We start from the raw sequence: 24,908 nt of genomic DNA on the forward strand, positions 1-24,908 counted from the left end.
TCTTGAGTAGAAATTTTTATTCTTTATGGCTTGTTTGAAAGGATTGTAAAGAACAATCTTACTGGAAAATTAAAAATAAAAAGAATTTCCAATGAACCCAGTCAAAGATCCACTGGTAGTATGATGAAAAGAACGACGACACTTTGTGGATCTGCAGCAAACGACGTCAGTGTCACAACTACAATCACAACAAATTTAAGCAAAAAGGAAAAAAAAAAAAAGTTGTTTTTTAACTTAGTACCTCTTATAAATACCTACGTATAAATATTGAAAAATGCACGTGATGACATCTGAATGTGCTGTACATGGAGCAACAGTCCGACCATCTCAGTACAGAAACAGAAATAAAAAAACACTGGTGTTTGTGCTCAGTGTCAGCGACCTCATCGATACACACAGCTCCTCGATACTGTTTATGATTATCTACATCGAGTCGAAGTCAGCTCGGTTACAAAAGGGGCTCTACATCCTTAAACTTGGCTTAGAGTGGAGAGGCACAGCCAAAAATAATCTGGAGATTCTCTTTGTTTTGTATTTATTTATTAAGGCCTCTTGAAATCAAATATTGGGGTGTAAAAATAAAAATAAAAAAAGCTGTGCAGTCGCTTCTCTGAGTTGAAATCTCTCCTGGTTTTCCTGCGCTGTGGAAGTCTGTTGGTGAGGCAGAGCTCTGCTGCGTTTCTCTATCGCCACCGTCGGAAAGAAAAAAAAATTAAATAAAAAGAACTAACATGAACGTCCCTCAGCATCTTCAAAATGTCCGCCGTGTCCAGCCAAGACACTCTGGGCTCCGAGAAAAAAAAAAAAAAAAAAAAAACTAAACTAAATATCAATATCTAGCAAGGACATGCGTGACCTCTGCTGATTGAGCTACGAAACGACGCCAACATGGGTAATAATGGCAAACAAATAGTGACAAAGACATTAATAATACAACAATAATAGAGAACAATAAAATAATATTAATTATAATAATAATAATAATGATGATAAAAAATGAAGTGTCATGTTCTGGAAGCCCTGGGAAGCGACCACATACTGTATGCTGGTTCGGCTTCCCCTCCTGAACTCCCAGCAGTCCTCTCTCCCCTTGTACCAATGAGCAAGCAGCCCGTCTTAGTCGTATAGTGCAATAATCCCAACATCGTTTTTCCTGAAACCTGCTGCTGACGACAGCGGTGGTACCCTACAGGGGTCTGCTCTTTTGTCCTCTTCCACTTCCTGCCCCCCCCGTCTTCCCCCCGTCGACTCCTCCGACTTCACTGCATCCTCTCTGGCTGGATGTGCTGCTGCGGGGCGTAGTGCAGGAAGGTCGGGGCCTGGGCGGTGGCGGAGGGCAAGGTGGGGTGCACGGTGGCTGTTGCCGTGGTGGCGGCGGCGGACGGGCCGGCGGACGCTGTGGGGCTGGTGGTGTAGCCATAGCCCAGGAAGCCGGCCGGGGAGGCGGCGTAGGGGTACTGCTGGTCGAAGGCGGCGTGGGCGTACTGGGCGTAGGCCGAGCTGTAGTCCAGGTAGGGGCTGGTGCCGACCGAGGCAGCCGACACCTGGGTGGGCAGCAGCAGGCTGGGCTGCACAAACGCTTGGGGGTAGATGTACGGCTGGGTCAACCTGCACAGACACAGGCAGAGAGGGGGGTTAGAGGGGTGGAGAAACCCCCAACCCAGACTGGTTTCTACCGTTTACGTCGCTCTCAGAGGAGGAGATGCGTCAGGAATACAAACCCTCTGAACACCCAGCCTCACACTCAGCTCTGTTACCATCACTAACTTACGATAGTCATGTGAGGAGCAGGTAGGGCTGGGCGATATGGATTAAAAATAACATTTTTTTAAATAACAGATATGAAGTCAATTGATTATTTTTGCTCTGTTATTACAAAAAGAAACAGGAAATATTTTCCAACTGACAATTAGGGCCAGGCTACGGGAATAACAGTCATATTAGGAAAAAAAAAAAAGAATTTCACAAAAAAACAACGTAAAATTGTGCAAAAAAATCATTTAAATGAGAAAAGAAAAAGCGTACTTATCCAATCAGCTCGGTTTGTGCGTTTCTTGGAAATAGTCATTTGCTGGATTATCTCAAAGAATTGTTACTCATAATAATTTGATTCTGACGCGTTAAAAGATGAAGTTATACCAAAATATAACTTCATCAGGTGTCCAACAGTTCTCATTTTCATATTTAGGACTTTATTGTGGTAATTAAAAAAAAAAAAATAAAATTCTTAGCCTGGCTCTAATATTTCGTTGTAGGGTGGACCTGAATTCAATGTCCAAATAAACAGAAGAATCAAAACACGATTACCAAACAAGATCGTCATCCTGCGCATGCTGACATCACTCTGAACGACGGAAACAAAGAGCGGATTGGTGGGGAAAAAAATATATATATATCATTTTTCCAAAACTTAAACCTTCAAAAACCAAATAATTAACCGATTTAAAAAAAATCAAATCAAATAAAAATGTATTGCCCAGCCCTAGAAACAATTAAACAAAGAGGTTAGTATCGAAGGTGACTCAATTCTCTGTGTAAATCAGTGAGTTAAAAAAAACAAACAAAAAAAACAACCACCACCAAACCTGTTGGGTCAGACCTCCTGGGCTAGACGAGAAGGAACAAGTAGGGAGGGGGGTGAATGACAGAGGCAGCCGTTACTGGCAGCTTTTCAAGCTCAGGCATCAGCAGTGTTTTAACAGCTGCTGCTCTTCACCCTCTGAACACACACACACACACACACACACACACACACACACACACACACACACAGAGAGAGAGAGACTGGAGGAACAAAAAAGCAGAAGTGCTTTAAGGGAGGGCAGAAGTTAGAGTCTTTTAGTTCTCAATCAGTTTGTAACTCTGCCTCACACACACACACACACACAGGTGATGATGATGATGGTGGCTGGGGAACTGATCAGGGCCAATGGGGAGAGAGAGAGGCGGGTTCTACCGAGCCTCATGGGTCGGCTCAGATGCAGCTGATCAGGGCTGCTGGGTGGGACTGGTTGGTGTGGATGAACAGCGTTTATCCATAGAAGACAGAAATGTTTTTCAGGTGAGATTAAAATATAAACAGTGTTCCCCATTCCTACTCCCCCAACAAAACAGGAAGGTTTGACCAACGCTGCATATCAAGGAGTTAACAAATCTGGCTCTAGAGACAGCTTCAACCCTCGACGTTAAAGACTTTGAGCAAAAACAACACAGAGGGCTAGAAAGGCAAAATGTCACACTTCGGTTACATACAAGGAACCATCAAAGTCAACTCAGTTTCACCGTTTTGCCGTTGCAAACAGTTCCCGTTGGATAAATACTGCTTATGAAAGTCGCCTACGAAATCAAAGCATGCATGTACAGCGCCTTGTGAAGTTATTCTGCTTGGTCTTTTTCCATGTCGTCGCATTACAACCAGCAACTTCAGTGTGTTATTGGAATTTTAGGTGGTAGACCAACACAAAGTAGTGGTAATAGTGATAGTCAGAGAAACAGCCAGGAGGCCCACAGTCACTCTGGAGGAGTTTCAGATGTTTTAAATCCAATTGTTGAATCCACATATCCATTTTTTTTTTTTTTATGATTATAAACCAAAATGTCCATTTGCAGTCTGCCTGCACGCACAATGTGGTGTTCTGCTCAGATGAGGACAAAGAAAAAGAAAAATGTGTCAACTAGGGCTGGGTGATAAAAATAGAAATTATAGGAAATACAGTTCAGAGTGATGTCATCACATCCAATGCCTACCATTTTCTTTGTCAAACATGTTTTACAGCTATTTATTTGGATTTAAAATTCAGGTCAACTCACAGATTGGGGATGATTGAAAATGAAAAAATAAACGATAATAATCTACTAACTTTTTTTTGTCATTCATCATTTCTTTTCAGGAAAAGAAGCCAAGAAATAAAATTGGATTTGATATGAAAGAAATCAGATTTTATTTTTAAGCCACATTGCCCAGGCCTGGTATCATTTTCCCACCACTTCAGAATATCAGTTTGGTCCATCACATAAAACCCACTGGAGCCTGTGGCCGTAATGCAACAAGATGTGAAAAATGCCAACGAGTATGAAACTTCCAAGACGCTGGATAAGGATGTACTCACTTTACATACTTCCTGCGCACACAAACACGCTCCGTTACCTCTGCTCACACACCAGTTACCACTGCAAACCCCCAAACCATGCCATAATAGGGAAAGAGACACACCGCAAATCAGCATAAGCTCTTCAGTTCATATCACACAAACAGGAGAGGGAAAAAAAAAAAAGATAAGACACTCCAGTCCATCACAGCACACTGCACTGCACTCTCAAGCCGTCACTGGCACCTTGTAGAGAGGCTGGCTGAGGGGAGGCAGGAGAGTGTGGGCAGATATTTTCCCGAACTGAGGGCATCATCTGATCCTGAACTGGTGCACTTGGTCAGCTGGCAGCAGAGGGCAACCGTGGCATAAAAATGAAATTAAAGTGATTAATTTGCAAAAAAAAAAAAACAGGATTGGGGTCAACGTGAATCCTCGTGTAACTGAAAGGAAAGTTAGACCTTGAATCCTCATGAAAAAAATCTACAAAAGCAAAAAAAATAAAACAAAAAACAAGGATGTGTTAAACAGTGCATGAACATTTTAATTGTGTACTAAACAAAAGTAAATGAGAAGTGAAGGGAACATAGAGGCTATGGACAATAGGGGCTTCAGAGGAAGTGAAAATCCCACAACTGGGGAGCTTCATCCTCACTTCAGCCCTGGGAGACGACTGCATATCATTGGGTGCGGGGCATGAAAGCCCTCGCGCCAACTCTAAACGACCTCAACCTCGCGCAAGACAGGATGATGGTGGACCGCTGCTCTGGTGCAGGAATAAAAGACGAGAAGAAAAAGCAGGGATTGGGATCACAGCGAGTCCAGAGGGCAGCAGAGATGCCAAGCACGCTGCGTAAACAAGGAAAATAAATAAATAAAAACGATGGAAGAGAGGCTGTAGATGACAGCCGGAATATCGTTGGTCAGCTGGATTTCTGCTGACGGCCGGTCATAGCGGGGCGCTGAGTGGCAGGCCGGGACACCGGAGAGACGGGCTCGCCAGAAAACGCTGGCTGGCAAAGAGCGGGCCAGTCTAAAGGCTGGAGCGTTCGTCAATGACATAATGAGCTGCTGGGGGTAAAAAAAAAAAAAAAAAAACGCCTGGGAGACGTCGCACCAAGCAGCTAAATATCTCACGGATGAACTCCAGTGCATGACTCGATGCGACGTGAAGTGTGAAACCAGGCAAGACTGAACTGGGTTGGTGTGGATGAGGTAAAGCCCACCTCTTAAAACGTCTCAACCCCCAAACAACTGCAACGGGTCTTTGAATGGGAGGGACAAAGGTGTTTTATCTGACACCTGTAGAGGCGAGTTACCATGGAAGTGCCTCATTAAACATCAAGTTGGAGGATCCAACTCTCCACCCCCCCCCCCTTTTTTTTGATTCTACTTCTCAATCCCCCTCCAAGTCTCACAGAGGTGTCGGTTTTCAGAAATGGAGGGAGGACTCTAATGGAAGAAGAAAAACAAAGAAGAAGAAGAAAAAACAGTGGCAAGAATCCAACAGGATGGAGGGAAGGAGTCGATCCGTGACGAGAGATGAGTCGTCTGCAAAGGCCGACGCCGACTCGTCCCCTCCCCGTAAATACGCAGGCTGCAGCTCTGGTGACCCCCGTCGGCCCACCCCGCCCCTACAGTCCACAGTAGTCTGTACATGCAGCATCAGCGCACAGCTCAAAATCCTGCTCAACACCCCGTCTTCCTCCCGCCATATGTCCACAGGCATCGTGGGGTTGGGGGGAAGGGGAAGAAAAGCCCCCCCGCGTGCAATCTGCATCTTAGCAACGTCCGTATCCGACACTCGAGCCATGCAGAGGAACCTCAGGAGGACAGGTGTTGGGCGAGCCTCGGAACGTCTCAGGGGCGGTGGTCACAGGAGATTACGGAGGGTGGAGTTACCGAGGGTGGAGGGGAGCAGCACCTGTTGGGCACACGCCTCAGACAGCAGCCGAGCAAAACACAGGAAACATTCAGGGTTTGTCCAACCCTCTCTGGACCGGCGGGACGTTGACATGGACGGGACTTTCCTTTGTCCTCCCCCCTGAGGTTTTGGAACATGATGGGACATGTTCCTAGTGGGACTCCAGCTAATTTAAGCAGATACGAAAATGTGGCCAAGTTTTTTTTTTTCTTCTTCTTCTTCTAATTTTACTTATTTGTGGAATTCTATGAACATCTCATCCTTTTAAAGCTCTTCATCAGACATTACTACAACCATCTCTATAGAAATCAAAAAGTTTCGTTTCACTGTATTCAGAAAAGTGGAGTGTAAATATTATAGGCTGGTTTCACACGGCGTGACATATTAAAGTGTTTATTTTAGCTAACTTTGCTAATTGTAGGCTGCAGCGACAACCAAAATTCAAGTTTCTCAAAAATTCTGGTTATTACACTCTACAATAAATAAAATGAATAACTTATTAAGAGGAAGAGTTACTATCCCACACCATCCACAGGAAGGGTAACCCGCAAACATGTTTTTGGTAAAGAAGCTGGTTGTTGAAGGTGCTTATCCAGCCATGTTGGTGGGAAGCAGAGGGGAAGGAGCAAAAGGGATAATCAGAACCTTTCAGCGGTTCTGTAGAGATTAAGTCACTTCTGAACTACAGAAAAGAACCAGACTGTGACTCAGTGGTCCAAAGTCGGTTTTTCAGAGTAAATTTTACACTTCATTTGGAAACCAACTCCTCAGAGTTAGAACAAATTGTTTTTCGGTAATATTCTAAATTTCATTCGCTGCAAGCTATGATCATCAAGATGAACAGAAATAAACACCTTAAATAGAGCCCTCTGTTATAAATCTACATAAATTGTGTCCCTTTTTCGAAAAAACCACTGAAATAAGTAACATTTTCAGGGTTTCCAACAGTGGTGGGGGCTTTACCCCACCAGGTTTAGCATTGTTTATTTATTTTAGTTCAATTTTTTATAAAAATTTTAAAAAAAAGGCGGAGACACCTCTTTAAAGATTTTATAATTGGTGTTTAGGTATTGATCTTCCAATAACGCATAACTACCAAGTGATATTTTCACATTTCCTGTCAACTTTAAACATTTAACTCAAAAACATGGCGGCCGGCTGGCTGGCTGCCCTAGCACCTCGGGCACTGGGCTTGGCAGGTTTTCTGGGGGAAACCCTGCATTTTGATGAGATGAAATTTTTTTAAGATGATGTTTGGCATTATATTAATTTGAAACTAAATTGCTAAATTTTAAATTCATTTACTCTACAACCAGAAAAATAAAAACAACAACAACAAAAAAGAAAATCTGAATCTTGGAAGACGTTTATAGTCATTTAAGCTTGATACTGATAAGTAACTAAGCTCTTACTGTTTAACTTCTTTTGCTTGCGGAGTAAGAGACTTGGAATTTCACGCAACCACAGCAACAAATGCCAAACAACTCACTCAGACTAACTTCCTGAACTCCTGTTCTAACAGAAAAGGAGGCTGTGCATGTAAAATCCAAACAGGCCTTGGGCTGCAGCTTGAAGCGTGATATCTGAGAGCTGCAGGGGGAATCAGAAGAGTCATAACAGTGAAATGGTCGTTAGCTGCTCGGCCGACCGTGGCTTCCAGACTCTGTGGAGTTTCTCCCCTCCGTCCACCCCGACCCATTCTCCCTAACGCTGATAGAACTCCCCCGTCGGTGACGGAGCCCGCTCGGGCTGGACCGCGAGTCAGGAGGCCCCTGACGGAGGTCAACGAGTGAGTCACACATTCACCTCTGGAACGCACCTCCATTACCACGGAGACGCGAATCATCTCTGCAGCCTCCTCGCCCCAAACGGGACTCGATGCATGCTAATGGAGGGGCGGCTGGAGTTGCGTGTAGATAGTGGAACTGGCGTGTGCTTTCCAGAGGCTGCGTTTTGTCAAAGAAATAGCAGCCCGGTGGCATAATAGCAGAGAGCATAACAAGCGCCCACTCCCTGCTCACTTACCCATACTGCCTCTGGATGAGTGCCGGGTGGATGGGCTGCACTCCGATGGATATGCCTGGAGAAGAGAGAGAGGAGAGGAGGATGGTTGTCAGACACACATCTGCATTTACAGAGGAGGAGCAGAGAACAATGCACAGAGGGCACAGAGACACAGAGGCACGGCCTGTTTCCAGCCTACCATGGAAGAAATATTTCAAATGTTCCAGAAAGCAAGCAAAGAAAACATATACGCTGTTTCAGAGCTGCATGGCATTTGTCGCATAAATCCGAGGTATGCGAGTTCCTCGATGGAGCTGCAGGCTGTGATCATGTGACCCGGCAGATTAAAAACAGCAACAGTTTGTCTCTTAGCCTGTAAAACAGCCAGTCTTTTAGCAATCAGGCGTCCAGCAGCCCTGTCCTCTCCACCATACCTGCTGCTAGGGACGATGAGCATTTATCGTAACGTCTATCATTTAGCGGCAGAAATTTTGTACAAGATTTTTTGATTTACAATAGTCACAATAGGTTCTGTCTGTTTTGTTTTTCTCCGATGTTTGTTCAATGTGACGTTTTCTTCATATCAACAAATATGATTAAATTCATATTTAATGTGTGCGTTTTAGAGATGCAAATCTCACTTCTGGATGTGATCGGTGTCCTATAGAAACGGTGTGTTTTTCCAAGAGCAGCGTTTGTGTTTGTGAGGCTATCGATGCTGTGCTGTCACAGCCATGCACTTACCTAAAAATGTAGCAACAAATCGTTCTTATTGTTACTTTGATCATCATCACAATGCTTCCACAAAATAGCGTGATAAAACTTTATGTCCCCCATTATGTCGCCCACCCCTACCTGCTGCACTGATGGGATAAAACAGGGGTTTTCAGGTTTCATCAACATATTTAAGGCTTTTTAAAAGTGAAACTTAAGACCTGCGTCATGACAGAAATGTACAAAAGAATTTGCTTTGTGCAGAATGCACGCACCCATTGCATGGATGCAATAAAGTCAGTTCTCTAGCTGGCCAGCAAGAGTATGTTAGCTAATTAGCGATAGCCGCATGGAATAAAGATGTCTGAAAATACATTTAAGACATTTTAAGGCCTTACTTCTAGATACATAAATTTAAGACTTTTTAAGGATGCATGGACACCCTGCAAAATGTCACATTGCAATAAATCACTAAAATGATTTTAAAAATTCAGTATTTCATTAAAAAGTACATAAGATGTTAAAATCATTAATTTGATGTTATTGTGACGAAATCAAATGTATTGCAGGTATTCCAGTATTTATTGACTTATTTCATTATCCTGTGCTGCAGAACATTGTCATTTATTTGATCAGTCTCAGTGTGTAGAGCTAACACTGCTAAACATGCAGAATAACGCACAGATTAGCCAATCAAATGCTAGGATCTATTTAACAAACCACAGTGACTGTTTAGATTCATGCTCTGTAGCACAGGAAATATTTCATAATTAAATACCAGCATAATCATTTCAACCAAATGAATTTACATTTTTATGAATAACTACACATTTAATCATTTTATTGTGAATTAAAACATATGTATTTTATATACACAGCTATCTGTTCTACTTACCATAGTCATGATACATTGACTTAACCTATATAAAGAATTTAAAAACATAGATATTTACTGGAAAATTGTTAAATTGTGGAACTGTTAAGACTCAACACTCATCACTGTCTGCAAAGATGTCCAGAGTCCCTCCCCCCTCCCCCCTTTACTTTCTAGCTAACCTGAGCTCTGCGCAGCCCCTCTGTGTCTCACCTGTCTGCAGGCTGCGGGGCTTGGCGCCCAGGTACGCCAGGTTGACGTTGGCCTTTCTACCGTCTATGATGGGGTTGGGATCCTTGCAGGCCCTCTCTGCGGCTCCTCGGTCAGTCATCGTCACCTGGCAACCACAGACGCAACAACTAATGAATCACGGTTTAGCCTCGTACAAAATAAAAATAAAAACAAAGCATGTGCAACAGGATTTCAACTGGTCCACTTTAAGAAAGACCAGTTAAAAAAAAAAAATAATAATAATAAAAAAGCTGACATTTTCTGGTTCAGAAATCAGGCTAACTGCTCTGGTACCAGCTGCTTTTAGCTCGACAACCGGTTTAGAAAATTGCGTTGGGTGGCGCTTCGTTAGTTTCTACACTAAAACTGGTTATTTATGGGTGGATATCTGTCAAAAAAGACACAGTTTGTCAAAAATACAGCAGTTTTTTTTTTTCAGCCAGCTGACAACTAGTGTGCCTTTTCTGCCATCTCAGATTGAATTTAAGCCATAGGAAGGATGTGATTCAGATTCTAGTAGTTTTGAAATGGCAACTTATTAAAAACCCCAGTGTACCCTGACCTCCTCACTTAGTTTGGGCGTGTTCATAGAAAGAAAAATGAAAATTACCTCTGAGGCAAAAATAAATAAATAAATAAATAAATAAAATGCCCACAGCAGCAGTAGCCAGCCTATGGTTGCCACTCAGACATGGGCAGAGCTGCTGAAATATGGATCTGGCCAACAAGGAGCTTATCCAATTAGGAACAAAATAAGGAGATTGGTATTAGTCCACCCCCCCGGCTCCACCTGGCATTAGACGAGCCCTTCTGCTTTGATTGCCACATCCTGCCAGTTCTTGGTCTCCTCCGCACGTGAGCCGACCCGACCCGAGAACATGGAGCTGAATAGTTTCGGAGGACACTCTGCATCTTTTACGGTGAGGCTTATTGGGAGCAAAGCCCACTGCGCGTGTTGTGAACACACAGGAAGGAAACAGGCTGTGTTTACAGTGAAGCGCCTTGCTGCGGGGTTAGGGTGGTGCTGGGAGGTGGTGGTCCGCTAATCCACCTCTGAAGTGTGTTTAAGACAAAAAAAAAAGTGCACTCAGCTTCAGGCTCCTTCTTGTTTCAAGTCAGACAGAAAAAACCCCCCAAAAAAACAAAAGGCGACCCAGGAGTGAAAACCGGTAAGGTTAAAATCCCTGGAAGCAACCTGGAGGCTTTGACGAAAAGCCCGTTTAACCTGAAACGCCGGCCCCCCGACAGAAACCCGGTCGGTACCTGCTCGACTCACCGGACGGCTTCCCCCTCCGACTTTCATCAGCTTACGTGTAAACAAGGAACAATTGTCTTCCAATTCCCCCTTAGAGGTTTTCCGTTTTCCACTCCTTCTTTGGCCCGATCAGACAGCCGAGCTGAAGCGTCTCTGCTAAAGTTCTGGTAAATATTTGCATTTTTTTTTCTCCCCAACTGCTGCTTCTGTTCTTTATGGTTTTATCTCCCAGGGACCGGATAAATCACTTATTAACGCAGATAAAAACCCGGTACTGCAAAGAATCTTGGAACATTGTGGGGTTTTGTTTTTAAAAAGAAGAAGTTGTCGAAGTTATTATAAACAAGAGTCATTTTCCCACAGAACTCCAAGAACTGGGATAATAAGGAGCAGTTAAATATGCTAGGATGATTTCATTGGTCCAGAGGGATTAGATAAAAGAAAACGTAATCGGTTTCTAAAACTGAAACATGAAACGTTGACATGAAAGCTGGGTAATGAAGTATGGATTTCCTCAGCAGGATTTCACTGAAAAAAAAAAATAAGAAGAAAAACCCAAAACAAAAATGGTTCCCGTTTGTCAGCATTTGGTTGGATGGCATCACAAAGATCACACTCACACATCTGCCTGATCAGGTTGCATTAGTAACCATTTTGGCAGCAGCTTTTATTAGATATTGACATAGAGATCCCGTTGAGTCCAACCTTAAGGATTTTAATTCCTGCTTTGAGAATCAGGATCCAACGTCATTTTCAACTGTCTCCTCATAAGTAAACATGGTTAAACGAGTTCAGTGACATCAAGAAGTAGGAACTCGCTCTGCTCCTATTGCCGTTTTGGTTTGATTTGATCCATACCTGTCACAATTGACTCAACTAGCCCAAAAAGGGGAGCGTAACCAAAACTATACGGACCGCAGAGCCACGTCTATTCGGTATTCGTGGATTCACCCAGTCGCAAACTTTCCTGTGGAAATAATCTCCAAATAAGTTGCAGATAATTTGCCAAGTTGCTTATTTTTCTATTAAAAAAGTCAAAAGGTGCAGGTTGGGTAGCTGAAATACATAGCCAAAGTAACACTTTGCAAATCAGCCAATCCAAGCGCCCAATTTATTTTTCTTGCTGCTGATTGGCTGAAGCCCCAATAGCAAAGCTAAGTGCTAAGAGGGTTTCCAATAGGGCTGTAGTGATACATTAATCTCATGATACGCGATATTCTGCTCACGATACAATATATATTGCGATATTCAGCAAAAAATACAATTCAATACACTTTTGCGATTTTCTGAACGATTTTAGAGGGACAGAGTGATTTTGGTGACATTTTGTGACCGTTATAGAGTTGGATTGAATTAATTTAACTGAAAACTGATTAAAAGCACCAACTACACAATACCTGACTCTGGTTGGACATGGACACAGACTTAAAGTCAACAGCTGGACAAAATGATCAAAGTGGTGAGAAAACATGTTTCTTTTAATTGAAACAGTACAAACTGTAGCTTACATGCATTTGTAAAGTAAATAAAGCGCACCAAGTACCCTGCTCTGAATAGTTTGATACCTTTTTAACTTGGACACTTAACATCTGAAGGAATCACTCCAAGCCTGATGTCCTAATCACTCTCCCGTCGAAGCAAGCAGTGAGTGAGCAAGGTGACAGTTGGATGTTACGATACTTGTGGATGGATATCGATTTTTTTCTAGGAAAGAAAATATCGATATCGCAAAATCGATATTATTACACAGCCCTAGTTTCCACTGTGTGCATTAATGCATATTGAGGTACATTTGGTGTTCAAACTATTTTAAAAAATTCAGCTACAAGCTTTGGTAGGGTGGGTTTTGCGTATTTGCAGATACTGAATATTTTGACCCCCCACGATTACTGGAGGTCTGCTGCGTTTCCAGAAAATTTACAATGGAAGCATACAATAGATTTGATTTTTCAAAGGACTGCTCATAATTCATCAACATACCCAACTATAGAGTCAAACAAACTGGTACCACATGGACAGGGTACAGATCGGAGGTAAACATGGACAAAACAGCAATGTAGTGGTACAAAATGAGGGTGTAAATTGGGAAAAAAAATAAAGATCATGAAATTGTGATAATATCATTGAATGTTGTATATGACAAATGATTATAATTAACCTGCATATTTTCCATCTCCAGTTCTAAAAACTTGGTCCCCAAGATTAAGATTATTTGGGCAGCAGTAGTTTATTGAAACTGATGGGGTCATTATTGGCATGCAGAGTCAGAATGAAGAGCACTTGCAAATATTTCTGTGTTGATCAGCTGTTGATCCGATTAAATAATTTAAGCCGACCATGACAGGTTGTTCTATAGTAGGAAAAACTACATCTGAAGAGATTTTTCTGAAAACTCCAGCATGCATCTTAATGTCCCTTTTTCAGCAGCCTGAACTGTGATGTAAATCATGTCTTCTGGTTCCTGACAATGGAAAGCAAGAGTGTGCAAGGTCAACTTCCCCACTGCTCTGAAATAACCATATAAAGCAAGCAAAGAGTCCAGCCTCTCTCTCTTTCTCTCTCTCTGACATACACACACACTAAATACACACTTCCAGAGCAATAAGCTGGGGCTGCTCAGGGTTGAGGGGAGGTGGGGGTGGGGGTTATAAATGAGGAGTGGACATTAGACATATGCTGAAATATAATCTTCTTAGTTACCCATCAACTTTTGTGATCCCTCATCCTAATTAATCGAAAAGAACAGCCAACCAGGCAACAAGGCAAGACAAAAACAAAGATGCTGCGCAATTATGCGTTTAAGCCTGCATGAGTGACTTCAGACTTTAAACGTGTTCTTTAGCTAATGACCCAGAAAACAACTTTTTTACAAACTGACAGAAACTAGTGTGATAAGTTAAAAAGACAGGTTTGACAGAGCTAAGCAAAAATGAGCGTGTGTTTGTGTTGTTCATACTTACAAAGCCGTAGCCCCTGGATTTACCGGTCTGTCTGTCAGTTATCACAACTGCCTCGTCGATGTCCCCGAAAGCCTCGAAGTATTTTCGGAGCGAGGCGTCAGTCGTGTGGTACGGCAGCCCGCCGACGAAGATTTTGGTGAACGTCGTGTCTTTCTGGACCGGTGTGGGAGGCATGACTTCCAGGGATCCGTTCATGTACTGATGCAGGAGCATTGGTCAAGCCGGAGAGACAGACCGAGGCACACAGAGTACTACACTAAGCGCTCAACAGTTCCCCCCGACATCCAAAAACCACGCTCTAATCTCTAGTGGAGTGGCGCCGTTTTATTTTCGCTCTCTGTAGACTCTGGTAAAAGAAAAAAAAAGAAAAAAAAAAAAAATGGTAAAAGAAAAAAAAAGAAAAAAAAAAAAGAAAGAAAGAAAAAAAAAATGTTGCGGCAACCTGTAGGAATCCGCGCTTCACGCCGCTTGTAAGCCTTCTACACCCAGCACACCTAGCCGGTTTGTAGTCGAGGCAAGAAACAGTGGTAGGAGTATTTATACCAAACGATACGACTCCACCCCCACCACAACTGTTGGCCAATGAGCGTGGACTCCTCGTGCACAACTGTTGAAGCGGGTCCTCCCATTGGCTCATCGTTTCAGTGCCAGTTGCACCTGCTTTTGTCTTTTTAAGCACAAAGAAAAACCTGTACTGTACGCGCTGGACTGCTCTAAAACAGGAGGGGAAATACTGTACCATCGACCTGTCGCCTAAATCCTTCCCCTTCGTGCAATACTCGGTAGAGCTAATTTGCCTTTTGCAGATATGACATGGTAGATATAGTCTATAAAGATCGTCATTATAAACATGTTTACAGTTTAAGCTAATAGCCATCAAACTTATTTTAAATGTAGTTTACACCTACAGAGATGTTTTTGCTCTTTTGTGATAAAACATTTAATCAGGATAAACGCTAACCTCTCGAAAACAAACTTTACAAACTTTCATAACTCGGGTGAGATAACATAGAAAGAAACTAACAAAGAGTTCTTTTGAGTGCCACCATTTGCATTTGCTGTGTTCAGATTGTCTCAGCTGTGGGAGTTTGGATCTGGGACAGATGTAATGGTCCATTCCACTTGCAAGTCGGAAACCCAGCAAGTTTCCCTCGTCGTTACAAGCTAATAACATTTGCACCTTCATTTCTGTGTTCAAATACTAAATGTTCAGACATAGAATTTCTACTCGTGCCGCTTGTTTAATGACATAAGAATACACTGAAAACAACTAAAAACATTCATGAACTTATTTCCACGAGATGCACATATTCTGATAACACATAATTCCAAAAATAAAACAAAAAAAGAAATGTTCAAGCTTGTTCTAATCTAAAGGAACAAGCAGACATTTGGACATTTGTTAAAGACAGATATCTGGAGCTACATTTTCTCACGATGGGTCAATAAAGGATCATTCTAGTTTCCTTTAAAACCACTACAAAAAAAATCTAATTACTCTGAAAATCTTTGAAATTATGGTCATGTAACCACTGTGAGAATTGCTGCACATCTGCCAGGAACAGGCATTTCTGCCCCAGATCATTTAATTAAATTCCAAAATTAATGTGCTATCCTTATCACCTCAGAAGTAAATCTTTTTTTAATGTTTTCTACTGGTTGAAAGTCTGAGAGATGGGCTGGCTAACACATAAACTAGACGATCTAGAACAGAGATATTCTGGAGTCGTTTTCTTTCTTCCCCATCTTTTATCTTTTGGTTTCCATTTCAAAGTATTCAAGATCATATCATCTTCTGCCATTTTTTATTTTTACATTTTCCCCTCTCCCATAAACCTTTCAATGACAGCATGCTGTCCTTAACAGTGTCCAGATTCAACCCATCTTACTCAAACTGCACTACAACTGTTTGCTTTATTTTTTAAATGGGGTCACGATGAATGACGGTGGCTGAAGTCCACACTATTAGTCTGAGCAAAGCATGAATGATTAATTTATACAGAATCAGCAACATAACTCCACTATACCTCAGTAAACTGCTTGGGTAGGTCTCCCACAAACAGACACACTATAGTCTGTTCATAATGGTATTGGACTGCTATTGTCTTGAACGCAAATTGCCCTTTGCAACTTTAGTAGTGTGGCACATCACAATAAACGTAACATAAAGCTTAAAGCTTAAATTCCAAAGAATCTGAAAAGTAATACTTTTTGTAACTCATGTTAGTTAGCGCTCTATCCATTTGGTTGTTCTTCTGCATATGCAAGAGTTGTTGCATTTCCAACTCCAGAGAGACACGCTAATCCTGCAGAACAAGCCGACTTTTAAGACCTGCAGGGATTTTACTGCAGCTTCAATGAAATGTTGCGGAACCTGCTAAAGTGTAGATTGTTCTCCGAAAGCGTAGCGGGGACATTGGAACTGTAGTGGCTTTAAACCTTCCCGCCACCGTTGCCTTGGAGGTCTACTGCTAACTACCTAGGGTCAGTCTGACAAAGAGGCGACGCTGTAATGACCTCTATAAAAAGACACTTAACTCGCACCTCTACCTCTAAGATCTGGTCCACTCTTCACACAAGGCCTTTGTAGTAGCCCCAACTACCTCATTCATATCCTCCTGAAATCCTCCTACCCATCCAGGGGAACTGGATGGGAGAGTTTCATCACACATCTTTGATCCCATTTGTCCTGCCGAGTTAAAACTGTCAGGGGTAAAATACTCCACCTGCTGGTTAACTGTGAGTAAAACAGGCAGATAGGAGGGAGTAGTTAAAACATTTAGCATCCAAAAACGTGAGGTGAGATCTTTGTCAAGTCCGAAAATATTACCCTTGCTCTGCAGCCTACGAGCACAGAACTTCATACAGAGATCCTTTTGGTCACAGCTGACTGTCTCGTCAAAACGCAAACACAACGTTGGAATCTACGAGGGCGCACTTATTTATTTTACATCCCAATATCTTTAATGGAATAACAGCAAAATTACAAGAAAATGAAAACTTTTTGGAAGTTGTGGGGAAAAAACAAACAAACAAACAAACAAACAAACTTGGACACACTGAAATAGTCATTAAAAAAATATCAAGACAAATATCAAATTAAAGCCCTCTTCCCCCTTCTACGAAAAACTTAAAAAGGCCAACTATCATGCAACATCGAGATGGGTTGGCCCCTCTGATTGGTCCATGCAAGGCACCAGAGAGCCACGGCATTGGTCCAGACGTCTGTCGAAAGGAAGGAGCATGTCTCGAACGCATACACGCACACTAAAGCAGCAGGTCTCCCGCAATTCTCCACAAGAGGTGCGACTTGGCGCGACGAATCTGGAGACAGGAAGTAGCAGTCAGTGACAGAGCAGCGAGGTTGTTTTATCGCTCGTTTATTTCTGAACAAAAGGAAGAATGGCTATTCTACAAGCAAAGCGCTTACAAAATATGCTTGGTTTTCTGTATTTAGGATATTTTTCATTTTTAAACTTCAATATTCCAATAAATAACATCTTTAAGTACCTCTTCCTTAACATTAAATACTTCATGTTTACAGGCTAGACTCTTTAGCTAAGACAGAAGGCTCCATCCTTTACATACAACCTTGTTTGAGTACAAGAGTAGTTTGTGCACACACACATATTTGGAGCAAACGACATCACATATTTAAAGTGCCAAGTGCTTTTACCAAACCGGGTGGCTACAGAGCGAGGCTGAATTTAAAAAATAAATAAATAAATAAATAAATAAATCATGTCGGTATCCTTACTGCCCACATTCATGCATGCCCTTGAGAGCCCACAGCCAGAGCCACAGGAGCAATCAGGAAATGGGGCAGCCCCATTCATTGACCACGGTCTCCACGGTAACAGACGGCAGCTGCCCTTCTCTCACCATTTCTTGTTCCGAGGCTTCAGCTCCTCAGCGGCGTTCCTCAGAAAGATGTAGTTCTTTTTCTGGGGGTTGTAGTATTCATGGCCCTAGAAGATCAAGACTCGTTTTTTATTTTTTTTTAAAAGTAAAACGATAAAGAGAGGTGAAGAACCGACTGTGCACCTCGTACCTTTGACCAGTCGTAGCTCGAGGCGTACGCGAAGATGTTGCCGTTGTGGTTGAAGCAGCAAGCTGTGATTGGCTGGTCGAGCTGCTCGGAGGTCTTCAGCTTGGTGCGCGCGTCTTTGTCCCAGAAGCTGAAGCGTCCGTCGGAGCCCACGGTGGCCAGCGTGCCATGGACAGGATGGAAGGAGATGGCGTTAACCTGGTCAGGAGAAACAGGAGTGGAGTAAGGTTAACGACTGATGATTATTTTAGTGATCGATTGGAATAATCGATTGTTCTGACAATTAAGGGGAGGAAAAAAATTGGCACTTTCTAGAGCTTTCTCATTTAACCACTCAAGCCTCTTGTATACAATATTAGAAGATGCAAATTAACAACTAAATTCTTTTTTTTTAATTAAGAAAAATACAACATGGCCCAGTTTTAAATTCAAAATCCTGATTTCCATCCATCTTCACTGTCTCTGCTGAATACAAGCAACCCCAGAGCATGATGCTGCCACCACAGTATTTCACCATAGTTAGGATGTGTTCCTGGTGATGTGCAGTGCTAGTTGCTTTTGCCAAACCTGGATAAAAAAGTGGAAAAAAATCTGTATCCCATCCCTAACTTTTAATAGTGTTAATACGAGAAGATCAACTTACAGCATAGATGTCCTGTGGAGTGGTTGTGTTGGTTCCATTGGACCTATGGCACTTGAAGGTGAAATTATCTTTGGCTCTAAAGAAGATTAGAGAATTCTGTGAAGTCGTCTTTTTTGTTTTTTAGGTTTGGAGCAGGAAGCTTGTATACGCGTTGTGTGTTTTACAAAAACTCACGGGTTTGGCGGATTGATGTAATGGATGGCCACTCTGCCCTCGATGCTTCCCAGTGCAAAGCCTGTTGGCTTGTTCTGCTTGTCCTTAAATATGGCAACACAACGGTGCTAAAAAGCAAAAAACAGACAACACTGAACAATATAACAATAAAACATTACAACATTTTTAAAACCTCAGAGTTAAAGAGCAGCTCACCTGATGTTTGAGAGGGGAGTCTATTCTGCGAAACTCAGAAGGCTGGTTCTCTAACTGGTACACTATAAGGCCTCTTTCCGCTGTGGCTACCACTGCCATGGGATACACCTACGTCCAACAGTGTGAGTCAGTTCTCTCACCAGGAAGCTTTTAGAAATGACCTCATGCTGGTTATAACGGACTTACAACGTCGGCACAGTAGCATCTCTCGGGCATCTGCAGGGACATCATGGGGTTGGGCGAGCGGGTGTCCCAAAACTTTAAAGAGAAAAACGTCAATGTTTCTAAAACGTCAGACTGATGGACAGATGTGTCTGAGACTGGAATTACATTCTCTATAAATGCAACAAACGAATGTGTTCAAGGTGCTTGAAGAAGCAGGCTTTCCCACAGAGTTTTGTAAGCCTGGCGGGCCACCAGGCTTGACTTGTACCCCCACCAATAATTGTTCATTTATTTGCTGTAGGTTTTTTTTATACACCAGTTTCTGCAACCACTGCCGATCTTTATTGGTCTACATGCCAAGAACTTCAGTACATAAAGTGACAAGTCACGGATAAAGGAGCAACAAATTTTGGACACTTCCATTAAGATGAAACGACTGAAATAACTGCCTTTTTGTTTGCCTTTTTTAAGATTTTACAGTTGGTGTTTAGGTATCTCAAATAATATCTTCCAATAACATAATTACCTAGTCATATTCTCACATTTCCTGTCAACTTTAAAACATTTTTAACTCAAAATCACGGTGGGCCGCAGGATGACTGCCTTAGCGCTTCTACCACCGGGCTTAACGAGTTTCCTGTGGGAAACCCTGAAGAAGGCCGTCGTACCTTCAGTGTTTTATCCCAGCTGCCAGTCATGATACAGCTGTAGTTTGGGGCTTTTATCCAGTGGATTGATTTGATTGGACCGTCATGCTGGGGAGAGGAAGGAGGAGACGTGTGAGATGAAATCAAGCTGATCGCACGGCGGACCCGGCGGGATCTCGTCCAACCTGTGCAATCTGCATTGCTTGGTTGCTGTTAAGATCCCACATCTTGGCCGTCTTGTCGCATGAAGCGGTGAACACCTTACTGCCGTCCTGCAGAATAAAAAACAAACATGACATCATAAGCGTTTTTTTGCAATCTAGCAGCAAATATCCAACACATGGATTCAGGGTTCGTACACTTTTCCCACATTAAAATTCAAACACTTTACAAGCATTTCGAGGAATGTTTCAAAACTTTTCCAGCATCAAACTTTGAGGATAAAAACGATACAAATGAACTAAAAACAAAAGTTTTTTGAAGTTTCAATTTACTATTACATCATTTATTACGTTAATGTCTTGTGATAATAAATATTCATCACACTGAAATAATACGAGGTATGGTAAATGACATTGCTGATCAATTAAATATTTAAACAAAACATACATAGAAAGTTACAAAAAAATCTCTAAAAATATTTTCTTGCCAAGCTTTCTGGCATTTAGCAAATATAAATAATTTAAATTCTAAATGACCTAAAACATGAAGAGTTTAGTCCGATTTAATTTCAGACAGTGAGAAAAAGTGTCCGTTGTTTTAGCAGGTGTACTAAAATATCTAATTTCAACTGTAAATAATGTCAAAGTTTAGGACTTTAAGCGTTAGATTGCATTTTATTACAAACCTCTGCTACTGAAATATCAAACACCTTCAATGGCTTTATACATAAACCAAGCACTTTCCAAACCTTGAAAACACCCAACTGAAGTTAAAGTGTTTTCAAGGATTTCAAGCACCCTCATGAGCCGTGTGGGTTGTTTTATTTTTGTAAGAGGACACCTACGTCACTCCAGCAGACACCCAGCACCGGACCCGTGTGCATCTGTTGGGCTTTGGGGACGGTCTGTCCGTTGTCCTGCACCTCCCAACATCTAACCTGAAACCACACAGAAACAACAAAATACGACTGGAAATGTGTGACTTTTGTCCGGTTTGTGGAAACAAAGTTGCGATCAGCTTGTCATGTAGCAGGATGGATTTGAGAGAAACACTTTCAAGGCCTGAAGGAAAAACCTGTAAACCCAGAAATTGTTCGAAAAAAGAAAGAAAGTGCTGCAAGTCTGGCTTTAGGCAAGGTAGTGACCCAAATCATTCCTCCAGGTTGCTCACAAACATTTTAACTAATACACAAAATGTTTTGTATGATCAACCTATATTTAGTCACACTTGGCACAATTGTATTACTAGCATGTTTAAAAAGCATGTTTTCCATCATGGAACAACAATGCATTTTTAAATGAGAACATTGAACTCCCTTTCTTCATCTGTTTTAAATGAGACTAATGCTAGAGCTTCTGAAAGAACCTTAAAGTATTTTATAATATAAAGTGTTGTAATGTATATACATGAAATATGTAATGTTACTAACACTATATAATGTGTGTGTAACTGTTTCTGTAATATGTTTTTACAGGAAGAGCAGCCATTATCATGGCAATGGCTACTGGAGATCCTAACAAACAAATATATTTGAATAATAATTCTGAACCCAACTGTGTCATTCTTGTGCATTTATGATGCAAAGAAAAATCAGTTGTTCAGCATTAGGAGGCTGGTGAAAAACATAAAAATTATAATCTTTTTCCTTCAGTGAAAACACAAAGTTTTCACTGAAGGAAAAGTTGTGCAAATAATTCTGATGTGGAAGATTTAATGTTAGCCGTTTTTAGCATCAGCATTTGACAATCAAGTCAGTAGAGGCACAGACTTGTAAAATGAGCTTTGTAAAATTCCTAAACCTGTTTTTAAACATGTCTGATTTGGGCTCTGAAGAAGTGAGAGAAAGACTTCAGCTGATAACAGGAAGGCTGGATATATTTGCTCCATTTGTCCTTTTCAGCATTCACCTCTTTGCATACAGACTGAGAATAAAATGAGCATGCCGCTGAAAGTATCTCCTGACAATTCAGACTGTGTACAAGTAACGTTAGAAATATTAGTTTTAATGTTATTTGTTGTAAGTTCCCAAGTGAATGAGAATAAAATTCACATTAATCACAAAAAAAAAGCTTAAAAAAGTGAATAAATCCAATATGTCTTTCTTGTGTTCCTGATAAAGGAGGATTGGAAAAATGTCTAGACATATTTAACTAGTATTTAACTCATTTTTTGCCTCTCCCATTACATTTGTATATCATCAAATGCATGTAGTCAATTACACAAATTAAACAATAGCATCCAAAATAGACCTGCACAATATCAGGAAAACATGCTATGTTTTTATGCAGTATTAAAATCACCAAATATACTTCAGATATTGGAAATATGAATACTACTAAAGTAATTTATCACAAAACAAATACTGCACCCAGTGATACCACCATAATAATGAATTTGACAGCTTGACCCAGTCAAAGTAAGGGACCTACATTCTCCATGGAACAGACCTTTGGAGCTCTACTATAATAACATTTTACAGCAGCTGCTCTCAAACAAGCACACTGGGTCACAAATCATACACAAAATCCATCCTTGGTTTCTGTCTACATAGATTTCTACTGAATGACTCAACAACTAACTTACATCGTTAGCCCAGGATCCTGCAATAAGGAAGTTTCCTGGCATGGTTGGAGGACTGAAGGCCAGGCAGCTGATGCTGTCATCTGGAGGCGAAGTCACTTCGACATCCTGTGAGAGAACAATCAGGCGAACAGGTGAGAGAGGGATGCACAGGAGTCACGATTACTGCACTACGTTCAACGAGTTCTTTCAGTTTACCTTCATGGGATTATGGCTGTCAGTTGTCGTGCTTCCAAAAACACCAGTCCCTCCTGTTCCAAAGCTGGAAGCATTTCCGAACAAACTCATAATGCATTAAAGGCGCACCGAATGTACAGCTGCGGGAAAAGGCGCAAAGATGAGCACTCATTTTTAAAACAGCCCATTATTTTCATATTAATTATTTCAATTATCCATTACAGACAAAAAATACATTTGCAAAAGGAAGTACACAATCATATGTAGCGAATGTTGTCACAGTTGAAACTAGAAGGTAATTTTATGACATAATATGGACTAGCTTTACAGCTAAAGTAACGGTCTTGCTAACAACATGTCAAGCGCCGACTGAATGTGGTTTACTCTAACACGGTTTTAAACAAATAAAATAATAAATTACCAATTATAAATAGCACTTAAAGACCTAAAGGTATATGAAACTAGCCTTGATTTTATAAAGTTGAGAAAAAAACGCGAGTGAGCAGTTCAGACGCTAATGTTAGCTCTGTCCGTCTTTAGCTGTGGGGCTAAATACATTTTTAACTTCTTTATTCATCATTTTAATTTAGCAGCCGTTTCTAGAAACTGTATTAATACACGAAGCTTTAATATGTTAAATTAGATCATTAGCACAAGGTCTAAATATAACAAACATATATTATTACAGAGCAAAGGTGTGGCGCTCACCACTGCAGTGCGTCTGTGTCGCAGTTTGATGACTTCGTTTTACTCGGTGATTCCTTAGATGTTCGAAAACCAGCTTATAGTCTCATTATCGCCACCTGCTGGATTGAAATGTGAAAGATGAAAGAAGAGTTGAATGATTTCCCAACTACAGTGTTGTGATTGTCCTAATTTCTCTGTAAGCATTACAAACTTCAACATATTTCAAAAGGAGTTGAAAGAGAATGAAAACCTATCGTCTAAAAGGTTTGGTGTGTATATAGGTATTCAGGCTCCTTCACTTTCTGAAAATAATTCGGTGTTCTTCAAATTTGTCCATGTGCCACAATAGGGATGGTGTGTTCACGGCCAGGATCAGTGTTAATTTTAGCTGAGAATAAACTAATTTTAAGTGGCTTTTACAGTTTAATGAATACAAAATAGTATTCTTAGGTTCTGTGGAATCTGTATTTTATTTTTTAATTCACGAAACTAACTCCCTAAATATATCAGCATATGATGAAAAAAAGACAAGAAACGTGTTTATATCACTTAAAACAACAGAAAAGTCTGTCTTACATTGTGTAGCTGTGTCTGTTTACATCCAAAGATAATTAAACCAATTTAGAGAAACAAACTGTAGTCTAAATAATTACAGTCAAGGGGATGCTAAGGTTTACAAATGTTTGTGTCCCACTTGGATGACTCAAGAGTTTATTTGAGTTTGCGAGGGATGAGTCACATTACGTGACCTGCGTGTGCCGGTGTAAACATCTTCAGCTGCGTAATGTCTACTGCAAATAAAACTGTTTTCTGCTAATTCAGATGCTGCTGCTCATGAAAATCACATTTTGAAGATAATTTCAACATTTTTTTTATGAATATAAATATCTCAGCACCATATTTCAGACCTTAAACATTAGCTGCAATGATGGCTTAGTTCAAAGCATGTGGTCTAGTCAAAGTAGAGACCTAATTCTGATTGAGAAAACTTTCAGTTTGACAATAGTATGAAAATAAAAAAAAAATGGAGAAAAAAAAAAGAATCGCAAACCTGGTAAAACTCAAAATACTTGTCATGAAAGGTGGTAAGTTTTGACTTTAAGAGAAATAAATACGCGTGTACATGTTATATTTTAGATTTTTACTTGTAAAGTGACTTCAGAGTCCATGGTCTTCTCCTCAGAGTTATGTGCTTCTTTGTTGACCTCATAAAACCTCACTAAAACGCAACAAAGACAACAGGTGAAATGTGACAAATGTGAAAAACTAATTTGAAGGTGTACAAATAGCAGCGGTACAACTTCTTACGCTTTATTTAATCCGCAGTAAAGCTGGCCTCGCTTCTCACCTGCTCCCCTGTTCTGTTAAAGCAGAGCCGCA

At 41.1% G+C, this 24,908-nt stretch overlaps 2 protein-coding genes across 4 annotated transcripts; both read right to left on the reverse strand.

Moving 5' to 3' along the window:
• Nucleotides 1–14,630, reverse strand: LOC103145795 (RNA-binding protein 38-like). The gene is made up of 4 exons (XM_007563381.2): nucleotides 14,051–14,630; nucleotides 9,818–9,941; nucleotides 8,038–8,092; nucleotides 1–1,608 (listed from the first exon to the last, which is right to left on the reverse strand). The coding sequence occupies exons 1-4, from the start codon at nucleotides 14,261–14,263 to the stop codon at nucleotides 1,260–1,262; spliced, it is 741 nt and encodes a 246-aa protein (XP_007563443.1). The 5' UTR covers nucleotides 14,264–14,630; the 3' UTR covers nucleotides 1–1,259.
• A 2,345-nt stretch (nucleotides 14,631–16,975) lies between these two features.
• Nucleotides 16,976–24,742, reverse strand: rae1 (ribonucleic acid export 1). 3 transcript variants are annotated; one of them, XM_016677082.1, is made up of 14 exons: nucleotides 24,674–24,740; nucleotides 23,550–23,647; nucleotides 22,863–22,981; nucleotides 22,668–22,772; nucleotides 20,929–21,021; nucleotides 20,108–20,194; nucleotides 19,944–20,030; nucleotides 19,297–19,368; nucleotides 19,111–19,218; nucleotides 18,916–19,022; nucleotides 18,742–18,817; nucleotides 18,102–18,296; nucleotides 17,933–18,018; nucleotides 16,976–17,374 (listed from the first exon to the last, which is right to left on the reverse strand). In XM_016677082.1, coding segments are annotated over exons 3-14 (1,107 nt in total). In that variant the 5' UTR covers nucleotides 22,953–22,981; nucleotides 23,550–23,647; nucleotides 24,674–24,740; the 3' UTR covers nucleotides 16,976–17,373. The 3 variants fall into 3 exon arrangements, with proteins under 3 accessions (XP_016532568.1, XP_016532566.1, XP_016532567.1); XM_016677080.1 differs by lacking the exon at nucleotides 16,976–17,374 and having other exon boundaries at nucleotides 17,929–18,018; nucleotides 24,674–24,742; XM_016677081.1 differs by lacking the exon at nucleotides 16,976–17,374 and having other exon boundaries at nucleotides 17,929–18,018; nucleotides 23,528–23,647; nucleotides 24,674–24,742.
• Nucleotides 24,743–24,908: the final 166 nt, after the last annotated feature.

This window comes from Poecilia formosa, unplaced genomic scaffold, assembly GCF_000485575.1.
Source record: "Poecilia formosa unplaced genomic scaffold, Poecilia_formosa-5.1.2 Scaffold147, whole genome shotgun sequence".
Taxonomy (NCBI): Eukaryota; Metazoa; Chordata; class Actinopteri; order Cyprinodontiformes; family Poeciliidae; genus Poecilia; species Poecilia formosa.